General features: G+C 43.2%; 1 protein-coding gene across 1 annotated transcript in view; it reads left to right on the top strand.

Annotated features, from left to right (window-relative positions):
* Positions 1-15,308, top strand: part of FAM117A (family with sequence similarity 117, member A) — a 49,242-nt gene that overhangs the window by 9,312 nt on the left and 24,622 nt on the right. The window contains exon 2 of the mRNA XM_011999379.1: positions 3,366-3,418. Coding sequence (XP_011854769.1) covers positions 3,366-3,418 — 53 coding nt within the window. The remainder of the gene's footprint in view (positions 1-3,365; positions 3,419-15,308) is intronic.

Below are 15,308 nucleotides of genomic sequence, written 5' to 3' on the forward strand. Positions count from 1 at the left end.
TGACCTCAGGTGATCCGCCCGCCTCAGCCTCCCAAAGTGCTGGGATTACAGTCGTGAGCCACCACGCCCGGCCAATAATAGCTCATCTCTAAAGCAGGAACACCTGAGTGCTTGCTGTTTGCATAGTAGACAAAGAAAAAGGAACAGAGCCGTGGAACCATCACGAAATAGCCATGCCTCCTTTGCTTCCTCTTCATCTTGATCCTCCCCTCCTCCAGTAGTTCCCTGTTCTTTTCAAATAGAACACCACACAAAAACCCAGTGAAGGAAAGTGTGTGTGTGTGTGTGTGTGAGTCTGAATATGAGTGTGTGTCTTGCATGTGGACATGTGGGTGTGTTTGAGCGTGTGTAAGAAAAAGTACATGTGAAGAAAGCAGACAGTAAAGCAAATGGGGCAGCTGTTACAATAGGCAAATCTGTGTAAAGATTATATGGGTGTTCTATGTACTGTTCTTACTCTTGCATCTATAAATTTGAAGTTATTTCCAAATAAGATACTTAACACATGGATATATGTGAGACTAATTTGACTGCACTAGGAGTTCTCTGGAATGGAAATTTTCTTCTACATCGTGATAACATATCTTACTCTCCGCATTTAACAGATGGAACAACTGACACTCAGAGAAGTTAAGTGATCTATCTGAGTTCACATAGCACATGGGGCGGAGGCAGTATGTAGGCTCAGGTATTGACCATTATAGTAGGCCACTTCTTAGGAGACCATAGCTGGTCCTTACTACTCTAGCTGGACCAGGTTGGCATCAAATTCTGAGAGCTGATTGGGTGCCCGCTGCTGTGTGTCCCAGCCCAGTCCATGCCCCCCATTGACCCAGCAGTGGAGTCAGTGTTGACCCAGCAGTGGAGTCAGCAGGGTTGCCGCTGTCTGCTGAAGCACACTGAGCATATTCAGAATGGCCAGGAACCTTCTAGAGAAACTGCTTCCTTAGGCTAAGAAACACTGTCACTGTGCTCTACCCTCAACTCTCTTCATTTCTTTTTTTTTTTTTTTTTTTTTTGAGACAGAGTCTTACTCTGTCACCAGGCTGGGGTGCAGTGGCGCAATCTTGGCTCACTGCAACTTCCGCCTCCCGGGTTCAAGCAATTCCCCTGCCTCAGCCTCTCGAGTAGCTGAGACTACAGGTGTGTGCCACCACGCCCGGCTAATTTTTTGTGTATTTTAGTAGAGATGAGGTTTCACCATGTTGGCCAGGATGATCTTGATCTCCTGACCTTGTGATCCACCCACCTTGCCCTCCCAGAGTGCTGAGATTACAGGAGTGAGCCACCGCACCCAGCCTTCATTTCTTAAAATACATGAAACTGGAAGGCCCTGCTGTGCCAGAGCCATGGAGGACTATTACCTCATTTATATAGTTGAGATCTGAGGGAAAAAGGAGTGGGTTTGGTTTACAAAGTGATGCCAGGTATAAGCCTAGGCCAGACAGCTTTCCTCTGCTATGTACCAGTCGATTGGTTGTACCCACTGCCTTGTGAGTGAGCAGGTTGCATGGTTCAGTGCAGCACATTGTATCAAGTAGATCAGGAGTTACAACTTCATGCACAAAGAGATGGCTCATTTTTAGTCAGTGAAAACCTTTCATTAACCACAGGGCCCAAGGAGGGGTAGATCTGGTAATCATTGCTAAGCAGACAGAGCTAGAGGTTCAGACACTGCCGCTTGTGTGCGGGCCCCTTTCCTCTCACACCAAACCACATGTTATGCATCTGTTTGTGCTCCTTGAAGGCCCTTGAATTATTCTTGTCATTTTTGCTTACTGATGTTTTCCCCCAGCTGCCAGAGTTGGGGGTAAGTGAATGAATATGTCCCACTCGAATTCTTAACATAGAGAAAACATTTTCCTGAAAATCTTTAGTTTTAGAATGCATCCTTTATCTGAAATGCCTACCTGTAGCTACCTTAGACTTAATAAATCCTGACCATGGTTAAGTTGTCATCAAGGGATTTTTTTTCAGGGGCCCAGCTAGTTGTATGAAATAGATCCATGAGCACTTACTATATTGTTACTGCAGCTTATATACTTAGATTGTTTGTCCTTAGGCAGTGATGAAGTTATACACCTTGCCCCCACCGTTCTCTGATTCCTCAGACTCTTTCCCTCCCCTAACATAAGTGCCCGGTAGTTGACAACCAGAATCAGGGCAAGATGCAGGAGGATGAGAAGGAGCTGCACCCAAATTCCTGTTGGGTTGTCTGAAGCTTAGAGGTCTGTGTTGGAGCTGCTGTGCAAGTGGCAATGCTGTCTGCTCAGAGAGGACTATGATAACTGAGCCTGGACCTTCTAATTCTTAGAGGTTTGGTTAGGACTTATTGGTAATCAATGTCCCAGTGTTTCCCTGGATCAATTTTGTTTTTGCTTCATGAGGATAAGCCTTTTTACTTAAGTTATAAAAGAAGGTGACATTACTGTTAAGCATTCCTGATCTCAGAACAGATCCAAAACCCATCGTATACAGGGGAAGAGGGTATAACTTACCTTCCGGTGGTGTTGCCACCCACTGCTCTGCCTCTGGAAGCACAGGAGAGGCGACCTCATAAGCACCCTTCTGATATGAAGCCATCAGCATATATTGAGGGTAGGAGGAATCTTTCCAATGTGATATCTTCAACACTCTTTCTGGAAGGGCCATCTAATCTTGCTTTTCAGACTAGGTTTACCCTGGAGGCACTACATAACCTTTGGGCTTCCCTTAGGAAATCTGAACAACTAGCAAGACCAGGGCTTCAAAGCAGGGTCTGCCCTGGAATGTTGCCCAATGCACTTTGGGGTTCTTTCACAGCTAGAGCTCAGCATGGGAATTTGCCACTGATTTGAGGTTTGTTCCAAAATATCAGGGCCCAGGTAAGGAATCACTAGATGGGATGTTGTGGTCTCTAAGGTAATCTCCCTTTTTTGAAGCTGGGGGCATGAAGTAGATAGAGCTTGACTACAGAGTTGGAGATGATCAGAGAATTTCTGCAAGTGGGTTGAGATGGTTCACACAAATTTTCAAGGATGCGGGGGTTGAGAAGAATAACCCTACTAGGGTCTTTGATCCTGAAGGCAGAGCAAATTCTGTTACTGTGACCTTCCTGGCCCTGAGGAACTTCAATAATTGTTCCTTATGAGTGCCCCCCAGCTTCCTCCCCATAGCCCAGAGCAAAATGAATCAGTCAGGGTTAGGAGCAGAGGGTCCTGACAGAGTCCAACCTAGTGAGCTGTAGCGAGAGAGCAAACCTCCCCTCTGAGTGTTCATGTCTACTTGATGGTTACTCCCAGCTTGCCCAGTCATGTGACCAGATGTCTGCTTGTGGCTAGCCACAGGTAAACTGAGTGCTATTTATATTCTCCTGCTTGGTGAAGGAGGTGGGAGAGATCATCTGGGAGCCCACAACACAGCTGTTTGATCAGCCTAGGTAAGGCAAATCTCCCTTTGACTTTGTGCCTTTTTTTTTTTTTTTTTCCCCCTACTGACCTTGCCCCAGATAATAGCATGGGTTCTGAGCTTTCAATTTAGCTGATTGGTCAGTAGCCATCTCTTATTTACCCTTTAATAGTTGGGGAATTCTAGAACTAGAGGAGGCCCAAACTCATCTGGGTACAGTCTCCTGTCTTCAAGGGTAAATACTGAGACAGCTGGGGATGTGTAATTATCTCTTCCTGAGACTGTTCAGAGGCAGAGTCTAGCCACCCTCATTCAACCTTTTATCTATCTAGCTAGACTCTCTCTTATTCTAACTAAAGCCTTTTTCTGTCCTTTATCTTTGCATCCGCAAGGAAGACTACTGATAAATTCTAATTCATTTTCCTTCCCCTCCATTTAGCCATTTTTACCTCTCTCTCTGGGATCTCACTGGTTTCTGCATTCCTTTTGAAGAGCAATCATGACAAACGGTTGCCGAGGGACCACTTGGCTGTGTATATCTGAAGTTATATCCTACTCCAGCCATGTTTCTGGACTTATAGGAAGCTCTTAATTCTGCCTGTAGTCTTAGTCTTGCTCCTGGGATGACATGACACTTCTTAATTTAGTTTAGTATCTTGATTCTACCTTGTATTAACTTACATCTTGTGAGTTTCAGTTCCTTGCCTCAGCCTTATCCATGCTTTTATTTCTTGCCTACCTTCAGTCCCCCAAATTAGAAGTCCAGTGACCCAGTTGAATTTGGCTATAACCTGCCAATGTTGAAACGCTAAAGGGTTTAGGTCCTTGCTGAGGAATGAATTGAATTTGTCTTCCTCAATGAAGCCAGTATTTTTTTTCTTACAACTTTATTTTGGAAAATTTCAAACCTACAGAAAAGTTAGAAGCACAATGTCTACCTATTTATCTTTCACCTAGACCCACTGATAACTTTTGCCACAATGGTCTCATCTCTCTTTTCTCCTTCTGTTTATATATATGTGTGTCTAGACATACCCACATATGCACGTATGTACATCCATATGCACTTTTTTGGGTGCACAATTTGACAGTAAGTTGCAATTATCATGACATTTGTCACCTCATAACAGTGGCATCTCCTGAGAATAAAAACATCCTTTTCCATAATCGTAATACCATCATTATACGTAATGAAATGACATCATCTATTAGGTTGGTGCAAAAGTAATTGTGGCTTTGCCAAAGGCAGAAATGGACTAGAGATGTCATCTAGTCCATTTTCAAATTTTCCCTTTGATGGTTCTTGTTTTTGATCAGAACCCAGCCAAAGTCCCCTTTTGGTTATGTCTGTTTTAAAAGTCTCTCAATCTGGAACTACTTCCCACTCCTGTTTCTTGTTTTGTTGTATTTATTTTTTATGACTAACATTTTGAAAAGTGAGCATCAGTTGTCTCTAGTTGTCCCACACTGGATTTTTCTGTTTCCTCATGGTGTATCTAACTTGCTCCTATATCCCATGTATTTCCTGTAAATGGGAAGTTAGATCTGGGACCTGATTAGATTCAGGTTAAACATTTCTGACAAGAACATCTCATGGGTAAAGCTATGTACTTCATAAAATGTCACTTCAGGTGATACATAATGCCAGAATGTCCACTGCTAGTCAGGCTCAGTTGGATCACTTGAGGTGGTATGGTAGCCCCCAGGCTATAAAAGTACATTATTCTCTTTGTAAATGGTTTCTGGGGTAATACTTTGGGATTATATAAATGTTCTGTTTCCTATGACCTTTGACCCAGCAGTGTTGGCATCTATTGAGAACTCTTCCTGATAGAGATATTACTCTGGGAGTTGCATAAAGCCAGTTCTGAATTAACACTAATAGATGTGAGTGTTGACATGAGCAGTTCAAAAGAAGAATACCCAAAAAATTGTCTTTTGGCCTTTGAAATCACTGGAGGGATGGCAACAAAATGGGACCATCAAATTCTGTCAATGTTTGTAGGTTTTTAACTTGAGTATCAGTTGCTAAAACATATACCATCAGCCCTCTGCATCTGTGGTTTCTGCATCTGTGGGTACTACCAACTGAGTATCAAAAATACTTGGAAAAAATTGTACAGACTTAATTTTTCTTGTTATTTCTTTTTTCTTTCTTTCTTTCTTTTTTTTTTTTTTTCTTTTCTTTTTGAGACAGAGTCTGGCTCTGTCACCCAGGCTGAAGTGCAGTGATGCGATCACAGCTGCAGCTTTGACTTCCTTGACTCAAGCAATCCTCCCACCTCAGCCTCCAGAGTAGCTAGCCCTGTAGGCACATACCACCACACCTGGTTAATTTTTAAAATTTTTTGTAGAGACGTGGTTTCTTTATGTTGCCCAGGCTGGTCTCAAACTCCTGGACTCAAGTGATCCTCCTGCCCCAGTCTCCCAAAGTGCGGGATGACAGTGTGAGCCACCATGCCTGGTTTCTTGTCATTATTTCTTAAATAATACAGTATGACAACTATTTATATAGCATTTACATTATATTAGGTATTATAAGTAATCTAGAGATAAAGTGTGAGATTGCAGGGAGGCCGGGCAAGGTGGCTCACACCTATAATCCCAGCACTTTGGGAGGCCAAAGCACAAGAATCGCTTGAGCCCGGGAGTTCGAGACCAGCCTAGGCAACATAGAGAGATCCTGTCTCTACAAAAAAATTTAAAAATTAGCTAGGCAAAGTAGTTTGCACCTGTTGTCCCAGCTACCTGGGAGGCTCAGGTGGGTCATGCCTGTAATCCCAGCACTTTGCAAGGCCAAGGAGGGAGAATCACTTGAGCCCAGGAGCTTGAGGTTGCAATGAACTGTGATCATGCCACTGCACACCAGCCTGGGCAACAGAGCAAAACCCCGAATCAGAAGAAAAATAAATAAACAAATAATAAAGTATATGGGAGGATGTGCTTAGTCCATATGCAAATACTGCACTGTTTTATATGAAGGACTTGAGCATAGCTTTTGGTATCTGCAGGAGGTCCTGCAACCAATCCTCCACGGATGCCGAGTGATGACTGTATGCTGCTGTCTGGCAGTTTAAGCCAGGGAGAAGGCAAGCTGAATGGAGCCAAAAATAAGTCATGGTTTGTTCATAAAGCAGAAATTATTTTGATTATCTCAAAGTTATCTCTAATCCTGTTCTGATTTCATTTTCCTTCTTTCACTTGCTTTCTACCATCCTCACTAGAAAAGGGACCCCCCCCACACCTTTTTTTTTTTTAAAGACAGGGTCTCACTGTCACCCAGACTGGAGTGCAGTGGCATAATCATAGCTCACTGCAGCCTCAACCTCTCGGGCTCAAGCAATCCTCCCAACCTCAGCCTCCCCAGTATCTGGGACTACAGGCATGTCATGCCCCCATGCCAGCTAATAAAAAATTTTTTATTTTTTATTTTTTTATTTTTTTTGAAACGGAGTCTCACTCTGTTCCCAGGCTGGAGTGCAGTGGCGCAATCTCAGCTCACTGCAAGCCCCGCCTCCCGGGTTCACGCCATTCTTCTGCCTCAGCCCCCCGAGTAGCTGGGTCTACAGGTGTCCGCCACCACGCCTGGCTAATTTTTTTGTATTTTTAGTAGAGACGGGCTTTCACTGTGTTAGCCAGGATGGTCTCGAGCTCCTGACCTCGTGATCTGCCTGCCTTGACCTCCCAAAGTGCTGGGATTACAGGCGTGAGCCACCGCGCCCAGCCTATTTTTTCTTTTTTGTAGAGTTGGAGTCTCGCTATGTTGCCCAGGCTGGTCTCAAGCTCCTGGACTCAAGTGATTCTCCTGTCTTGGCCTCCCAAAGTTCTGGACTTACTGGTAGGAGCCACCACACCTGGCCAATCCCTCATTTAAAAATTGTCTTCCTACCTTGGCCCACGCAACATGCCCAGTGGGTATGCTAGTGTTCCTGAGACCCAGGTGTGATCATCCTGTTTCCAGCAAGGGAAAGGAATAGAACCCTTCCAACCCATGGAATAGTTCCTGAACCAAGGGTGCCAGGAGGTCATGACATAGTTGCGTCTGACAACAAAACACAGGGTAGGAAATGTACTTTCAGAAATCTTCTGTTTGGGTAATAAAAGGTCTCAGTTTGCTCTACGACCTTGGAGAAATCAGTTCACCTCTCTGCAGGGGGGTGTGTCATAGGCCCTGCATCACCTTGGAAGCTCAACTCCCTCATCCATAAGAGAATTCGTGAGCTTGTGGGGGTGCACATATCCAGAACAGAAATCAGAGTACAGTTTCAATCATAGTTGTCCTTTTGTAGGATTTTTTGTCTTTGAACTTCCCTAATCTTTGTTTTTCCTTCACCTTACTTAAAACACTACCTAAGAGCTGACTGGGCTTCATGATTTCTTTCCCACTTGATGGGAATCAGATTCCTGTGAGAAGTGAAGATATGAAGGGTTTATGCCTGTCCTTTGAGTTTAAAATAGCCGTCCAGGAATCCATCACTCCCAAATAACCATGGAGTAAGGATTTTTTTTTTTTTTTTTTTTTTAGAGATAGGGGGCTAGGCTATGTGCTATTTATGCTATTCTTGCAAAGGCCATGGAGATCCCAAAGGAAAGTATGTTCCAATCTGTAACTGCTAGTGTTTTGTTTTTAAAATGTTGAAATCCTACAGAACTCCTCTTCAGAGAATTCAGATAAAAGGTGAAAAGTTCACACCACTTCCTTTTCTTCTAACTGCAGCTTCTTAAGAATTGAACAAATGTCTAAGTAACTGCTGTCTACTCTTTTTATATACACACATAGACTTTGGGTTCACCCTTTTTCTCCTTGCTGTTATAAAGAACCAATGTATTCCTTATTTTTTTCCCACAATGACATCTCCAGAAGGGTTTCTCTTGGCCTGTCTCTCCAGCTGCCTACAGATGTGGTCTGCATCTTGGGAAGTTGGACACACAGCCAGAAATGCTTTCAATGGCTCTCACTTAAGCTGTACACTTAAATATGGAGTCAGTAATTGAGAGCCTGGCTGAGAAGTTTTTCATGTGTGTATAAATATCGTCACTCTTTTTTTTATTTGGGGTGGTCTTATTGGTAGGGATAACATGGGGTGTTATCATTTTTCTTCTTTCTTTCTAATGTAGTTTCTTTAGTTGCTTCTACTTGTTAAGGATAGCTATTGAAAGAAGTGTTGTTGAAAGAAGTGTTTGGAGCTCCAGATTTAATTTTTTCAGCTGGGATGGATGGGGTCTCCTTGGGCTTTCCAAGGAGGGCTTCTAACTCTTGTACAGTCATATTGGAAATTTCAGTTTCACCACAACTTCCCCACAAACCCACCTATCCCTAGTTAAGCAGTTAAGCAGCACTGGACCACAGGGAGCTCAGAAGATGGCCTGCCCTGTTTAATCCCAACAAATGTGCTGAAATAGAAAAATAATCCCTGTGAAGCTGCTAGGAGGAACTTTCCCTGCTTACTGCAAATCTGTTATTGGGGAAATGTTTAGAAATTCTGAATCTCTATTTTACTTTGTTCTTCTACTCCAGATTAACATTTCCCTCTAACAGAAATGCTGCATCACAACTAGGACAGGACAGGACAGGACAGGACAGGACAGGATCTCTGTCTAACCATGCTGCTCTGACCCTGCCTGCTTCTCCTCCTTAAGTGAAGATCACTGACTGAAAAAAAAAAAACAGGTTGTACAAAAGCACGTGTAATATGACCTCATTTTACTAAAAATACATATGCAGGCTCGTGCATGGAGAGAGATCAGGATTGGTGAGCACAGTGGTGATCTCTGAGTGGGGGCATGCATAGTTGGCCATTTTCAGTTTTTGTTTATCTGCATTTTCTTCTTTCTTCTAACATGTGTGTAGTTTCTCTTATTATAATAAGAGTTGTTTTCTCTTTAAGGGGAGAGGTGAGATCAAAAAAATGAAAATAAAAAATAAAAACAAAAAACAGGGGAAATGAGAAGACTGTGCTAATAATGCTTCAAGTTTTGATGCCATGAGAAAATGACTCATAGCTTGTTTGTTGAACCAGCTAGTTGTTGAGTTTTTGCCATGTGTAAGATCTCATTGGCTGCCTCTCTCATTTTCCTTCTGTAGTCCTTCTTGGGTATTTTGGGATGACTACGATGGGTGGAGAGTAGCCTTGTCTTTATTTCACAGGCTTTTCTCTCCTATATCACCTCAAAGATAGTGAAATAAGTACAGCATGCCCCCTAGATGCCCAGCCAGAACCCACTGGTCAGGGGCTTGTTTCCCCTTGTAAATTGCTAAGCCTCTACCCCACAGTCTATCTCTGGTCACGCTGAGAAGAGCGTCATGCCTGGTAGCCTGGCACTCAGAGATCAGTTGCATCAGCCTTGCTCACTTCAATCTCATCAGCAGGTTCCTGTCTTACTCCTCCAGTGTTTATCACAGACAGATGGCTCGTAGTGAGTGCTCAAAATCTGCTTACCAAGGGCATCAGTCTGCTGCAGTGTGCCCGGCCCATCATTTGCTCATTGTCTTATCTGTCATTTGTGTGCCTTCTTCCGTGTTAACTTTCCTCCAACAGGCAGATACTTGACCGCTGGCCCTCTCCACTTATATAGCTCCCTCTCCCTAAAGCCTTACTAGTGTAGCAGTTGGGAGACAGGACCAAGTGGCTCTGGAAGATAGCACCTAAGGCTTCTTATCTCCTGTGTGTGCTGTTTTGTTTTGTTTTTTCCATTTGCCGTTGCCCAAGAACCAAAGCATCCGCCACTGCTCAGCTGCATGGTGAAATGGCCTGGCTTGGTGCCAGGGTGCTTCACCAGGTGGTTGGGCCGTGGAGGCTGCTGCATGCGATGGGCTGATAATACCCCACGGTGCTGTAAACAGGACACTCCACCCTCCTGCAACCACCCAGCTAGTGCCCCAACAGCCTGCTGCTTTGTCATGGCCTGTCATGATATGGGCTTCTCTTCTCTGATAGGGAAGCCTATTGTCATATTTCCCTCCCCTATTTCCTAAATCTGAGAGGGGTACTTTCCAGAAATGAAACCAGTTCATCTTCCAACCACAAGCAACCGTTGTGACTTCTCAATGCTGCTTCTCCTTTAACAATAATCACACAAGTGCAAGGCAGAACCCGATGCCCAGATCTTTCCGGTATGCCCATGGAGGATAAACCCAAGAGCCTCTATCTCAACTAGGCTCACCCAGAAGATTTCTTAGGGGACGTTCTCTATTGAGGTCAATCTCATTGGGCAGCAGAACTTAAGTGTTGACCTGAAGCTGCTGATGCCCCAGTCTGCAAGCAGCTTTATATTCTACCCTGCATCACTTATTCCTGGGTTGGACAGTCACTAATAAAGGAAAGGGCTTTGACATTAAAAATGGGCATCTTCCCAGGGGCCCAGGAGAGTGTAGGTCTACGGATACGGGGTCTAGGGCTTACTCTGCATGTCTTTGGGTAGTCTCCTCTTTCCGGACTCCTTCACCTACACCTTCAATCCTAAAGGACATTAATTGATTTGACATAATCTAACTAAGGCTTCAAAGTGTATTTGCATCTCTTCATTTCTTTACAACATCCCTCAGAGGTAACTTAGGCCAGGACTATGCCAGAGGGAGAGCAAGCCCAGTGAGGTTGGGTGGCATTGGCTGTAGTCAGACCTACCCTCCCCACCTCTTAGCTCCTATTAGATATCCAGGGGGGACATGCTGCATCAGCCTGCAGCCCCTTCAAGGATGGCACAAGACATGTCAGTGTCTCATTTTGGCTTTGGTTTGTGTTGCATTTGGGGGAAACTGACACCTTGGTTTTTGCATTTGGGGGAAACTGACACCTTGGTTTAGCCCTTAGCCAATTTTGATGTCCAAAGCAGCAGGTGCTTACCAAACCACTTGCGAGGAGGTTTGTGAAATAAGTGGTAGTTTTTTTTTTTAACTATTAAAATCTAATTTTTTTTAAAAAAGTCCCCTCCCTTATTTCCTAGGCTTAAAGGAAATATGGTATTTTAGTCTCCTCAAAAGAGCTGGGACATGCCAAGAATTTGGAGATTTAGGAGGGTAGTGGAGCCTTGCTAAGGACTCTGAGACAGAAGGTAATTCTGTCATCTCGTGGCCAGCAAGGTGCTGTGCCAGCACCCTGCGCCAGGATGTGGCCTCTGTGGAAATAAGGCTGAGACCCAGTTGTCTCTTCATTTAAGGAAAAGAAACTGAGGCAAGTCCTCTTGTTTGATTTAGATGTAGTGAGATCCTTGCAAGTCTGCCAGGGGAGAGCGAGTCAGGGGCTGCAGATTCTGGATTGGGGTTTCCTTGGTTTCTCCTCAATTCTTTTCACTCCCTCCTTTTTTTCCCTTTGTATTTCTTTTCTGCTATTTGTGTGGCTTTTTTTGTACATGGAGGAACAAGTCGGGACCCGCCAAGTCCAGAGTCTTAATGGATAACTGGTCAGAGGGAGCTGGAAAGAATGTAGAGTTTACCAAAATGCGTTGGTTGGATTCTCACATCACATTCCAGGATTTTGGGTGCTCCCAAGCCCTGTGAGTACTGGGAGCAAAGTACCACCTATGACTATTGTCCTAGAGATTAGACTCATTGAATAGGGTAGGATATGAAGAGTGATGGAAACGAATATAAAATGGGTTAAAGTTATCCCTAGGAGATAATAGAGTCCTTTACTTCAAGTTTCAAAGACTTCCTCAAGAAACAAACAAAAGCAAAACAAAAAGTAGGTCATTGGAAACAATAGGATTGGGCCTGCCATCTCCTCCATTAGGTGCTAAAAAGAAGCTATTAATAAAAAATCTATTCATCCTAGGTGTCTAGGCTGGTGTCCCAGCAGCCTCAGAGGGTATCCCTGATAGAAGAGGGATGTGAGCCTCGGTAAGTGGTTGGAAGACTGATTTAGGAGGAAGGAGGCTTGGATTTAGATGTGGGACTGCTGCACACTTACAGAGTGAAGGAGACTAATCAGAGACTAAGCTTCTTTGTGCCTTAGTCTTCCTTAACAGTCTTTCCCTATCCCCTTTTACAGCTGACAGGAGAGTAAAAGATTACAGCACACTAAAGTACTTTGTGAGGATGGGACAAAACTTGAAAGCACAACATAAACATGAGATAGCTTTGGGGTCTCAGTAAGGAAAGAATCTAAAAGAGATTTTTGCATTGACTTCAGATGAGGGGATGGGAGAAGTAGCTCCAGGAAACCTTTCTCCTGTCACTTATCCCTCAGCCCTGGAGTCCTACGCCTTTTCCTTTGAAACAGTGATGAAGCAGCCTTTAGGATGATGAGATCCTACCCCTTATGCCAATCACTTGCTCGTCCGTGGCCCATCTGCCTCTTTGGTTATCTGTCATGTAATTTGTAAATCCGCTTTCTAGAGTCCCTGCCTCATCACTGGACTCTAACAGACAGTTTTGGAGGACAGCATTTTGGCCTGAGCTGGCTGCTGATGTGGGTCAGAAGCTCCCAGAAATATCTGGATTGCTACCTTTTGATTTTAAACCCAGGTTAGGAAAATGAGTGGTTGAAATGCTGGTGTAGAGATAAAGTTGCACGTTTAACCCAGCGTACCTGTCACCAACTTACTAGGCAACAAGGTTGGAGGAAGGGTAAGAAAGGTTGGGCCTTCCTGAGCCTCAGAGAGAGAAAAAAAGACAAGCAGCTATGGGATCTTTACCCCAAGTGGGTGTGTTAAGCACGCATGCAAAGTCAGAACCCCTGGTAAAAGTAGAGCCAGTTGACCCTTCTTGTGAAGGTTTTTCAATTTTATTCAAATACTTAGGTGCCTGCCAATTGCCAGCCCTATGCTTTAGACATTGTGGGGGATACATAGAGCCTGCCCTTGGCCTCAGGCTGTTTGAGTTACAAATACCCTATTCCTCAAGAGAAGGTGCTCATTACTAGAAGAGTACAAAGTACTGAGGAAACAGAAAATTCCAAGACATTGCTTCCAGGGGATTCCAGTGGATGCAGAAGGCTTGGTGGAGTGGAGGCAGTAAGGCTGGTCCTGACAGAGGAACAGATTTTAACCCTGGGCCCATGCAAAACCTCAGAGGAGGGAAGGCTTGGGACATGGGTGGGAAATGGTATGCAGTATAGTTTGTCTGAGATTTAGCAACTTTGAGGAGGAGTGAGGTGTAAAGGACAGGTAAGTGGGACTACATGAAGGCTTTACCTCCATCTTTGAAAGAGAGCCTTTGAAGAGGTTTAATCTAGGAATGTTAAGATCATTTAAAATGATGTGTTTTACATCAATATATATTGATTTGGAAAGATGTTTATAAGGTAAAAACATATACCAAAACAATATGTAGAGTATGATCTCATTTTAAATTGTAAAGCATATATACACACACACCCACACACACAGAAGAGGTAAGACCTGTAAGTTTATATTTCTCATAGCATTGGTTATCTCTGGGTGTTGAGAGTTGAGGGTTTTTTTTTCTGTTTGTTTATATTTATATATTTCCTGACTTTTCTACAGTTCACACTTACTGTTGTAGTTATAAATTATTCACTTGTTTTAAATAAGCACATATATGATGGCTGAGTGAGATGATGTAGAACTATGCCAGGGATTAGATAAAAACACACAGTAAAAGTTGGCCATATAGTAACATTTTTGATATCCAAATTGGAGAGGAATCCCTCATATGTTCAAAAATACAGGAATGGGTTGGGTGTGGTGGCTCATGCCTGTAATCCCAGCACTTTGGGAGGCCGAGGCAGGAGAATCACTTGAGCCCAGGAGTTCAAGACCAGCCTGGGCAACACAGCGAGACCCTGACTCAAAAAAGACAAAGGAAAAAGAAAAGACAAAAATACGGAAATGGCTAAGCAAACTAGTGTGCATCAACCTGGAGGAATATTACACAGTCTTTTAAAATAACAAATATGTATATCGTTAATACATGGGAAAAGGTATATGAAATAGGTGGAAACAGGCAGAACATAATGTAGCACATTTCCTACTGATTACAACTATGGCAAAATGTATGTGAATGCTTCAATGAATTTGGAGAATGGAGGTAGTGGTGTTAGTGTCCTTTTTTTTTTTTCATTTTTGCTTGAGATGGAGTCTTGCTCTGTTGCCCAGGCTGGAGTGCAGTGGCATGATCTCAGCTCACTGTAACCTCCACCTCCTGGGTTCAAGCAATTCTCCTGTCTCAGCCTCCCGAGTAGCTGGGATTACAGGTGCACACCATCACGCCCAGCTAATTTTTGTATTTTTAGTAGAGACGAGGTTTCACCGTATTGGTATGTTAGTTTCTTTTTTTTTTTTTTTAACTGTAGTAAAATATATACTTACTATTTTAACCATAAAAGCTTATGTTCACTGGCATTACATACATTTACAATGTTGTGCAACCATAACCAGGGTCCATTTCTAGAACCTGAATTTCATCATCCCAGAGATTGTGTATCCATTAAACAATAACTCCTACTCCCCCTCCTCCTCTTAAGCCCTTGGTAAAGTCTATTCTATTTTTTTTGTCCCTATGAATTTGCCTATTCTAGATACCTCAAGAAAAACACAATATTTGTCCTTTTGTCTTGCTTACTTAACTCAGCATCATCTGTATTGTAGCGTGTGTCAGAATTGCCTTCCTTTTGAAGACTGAATAGTATTCCACAGTATGGACGTGGTGCATTTGTTTGTTCATGGATGCTTAGGTTGCTCCCACCTTTTGGCTATTGTGAAAAATGCTTCAAGTCCCTGCTTTTGGTTCTTTGTGGGTATATACCTAGGAGTGGAATTGCTGGGTCATATGGTAATTCTGTGTTTCACTTTTTGAGGAACTGCCAACCCTTTAGTATCTTTTTAATATAAAGTTCTTCAGGTTTATTTATACCTCCTAGTTCTTTTTGCTGTGCTAAATACACATGAATTATTAAGGGATTACTACAGATGTGAAAGCATTTTGTTCTGTTTAAAAGAAAGAGCCTTTATATATATATATA

This window comes from Mandrillus leucophaeus, unplaced genomic scaffold (genome assembly GCF_000951045.1).
Source record: "Mandrillus leucophaeus isolate KB7577 unplaced genomic scaffold, Mleu.le_1.0 Scaffold59, whole genome shotgun sequence".
NCBI lineage: Eukaryota > Metazoa > Chordata > Mammalia > Primates > Cercopithecidae > Mandrillus > Mandrillus leucophaeus.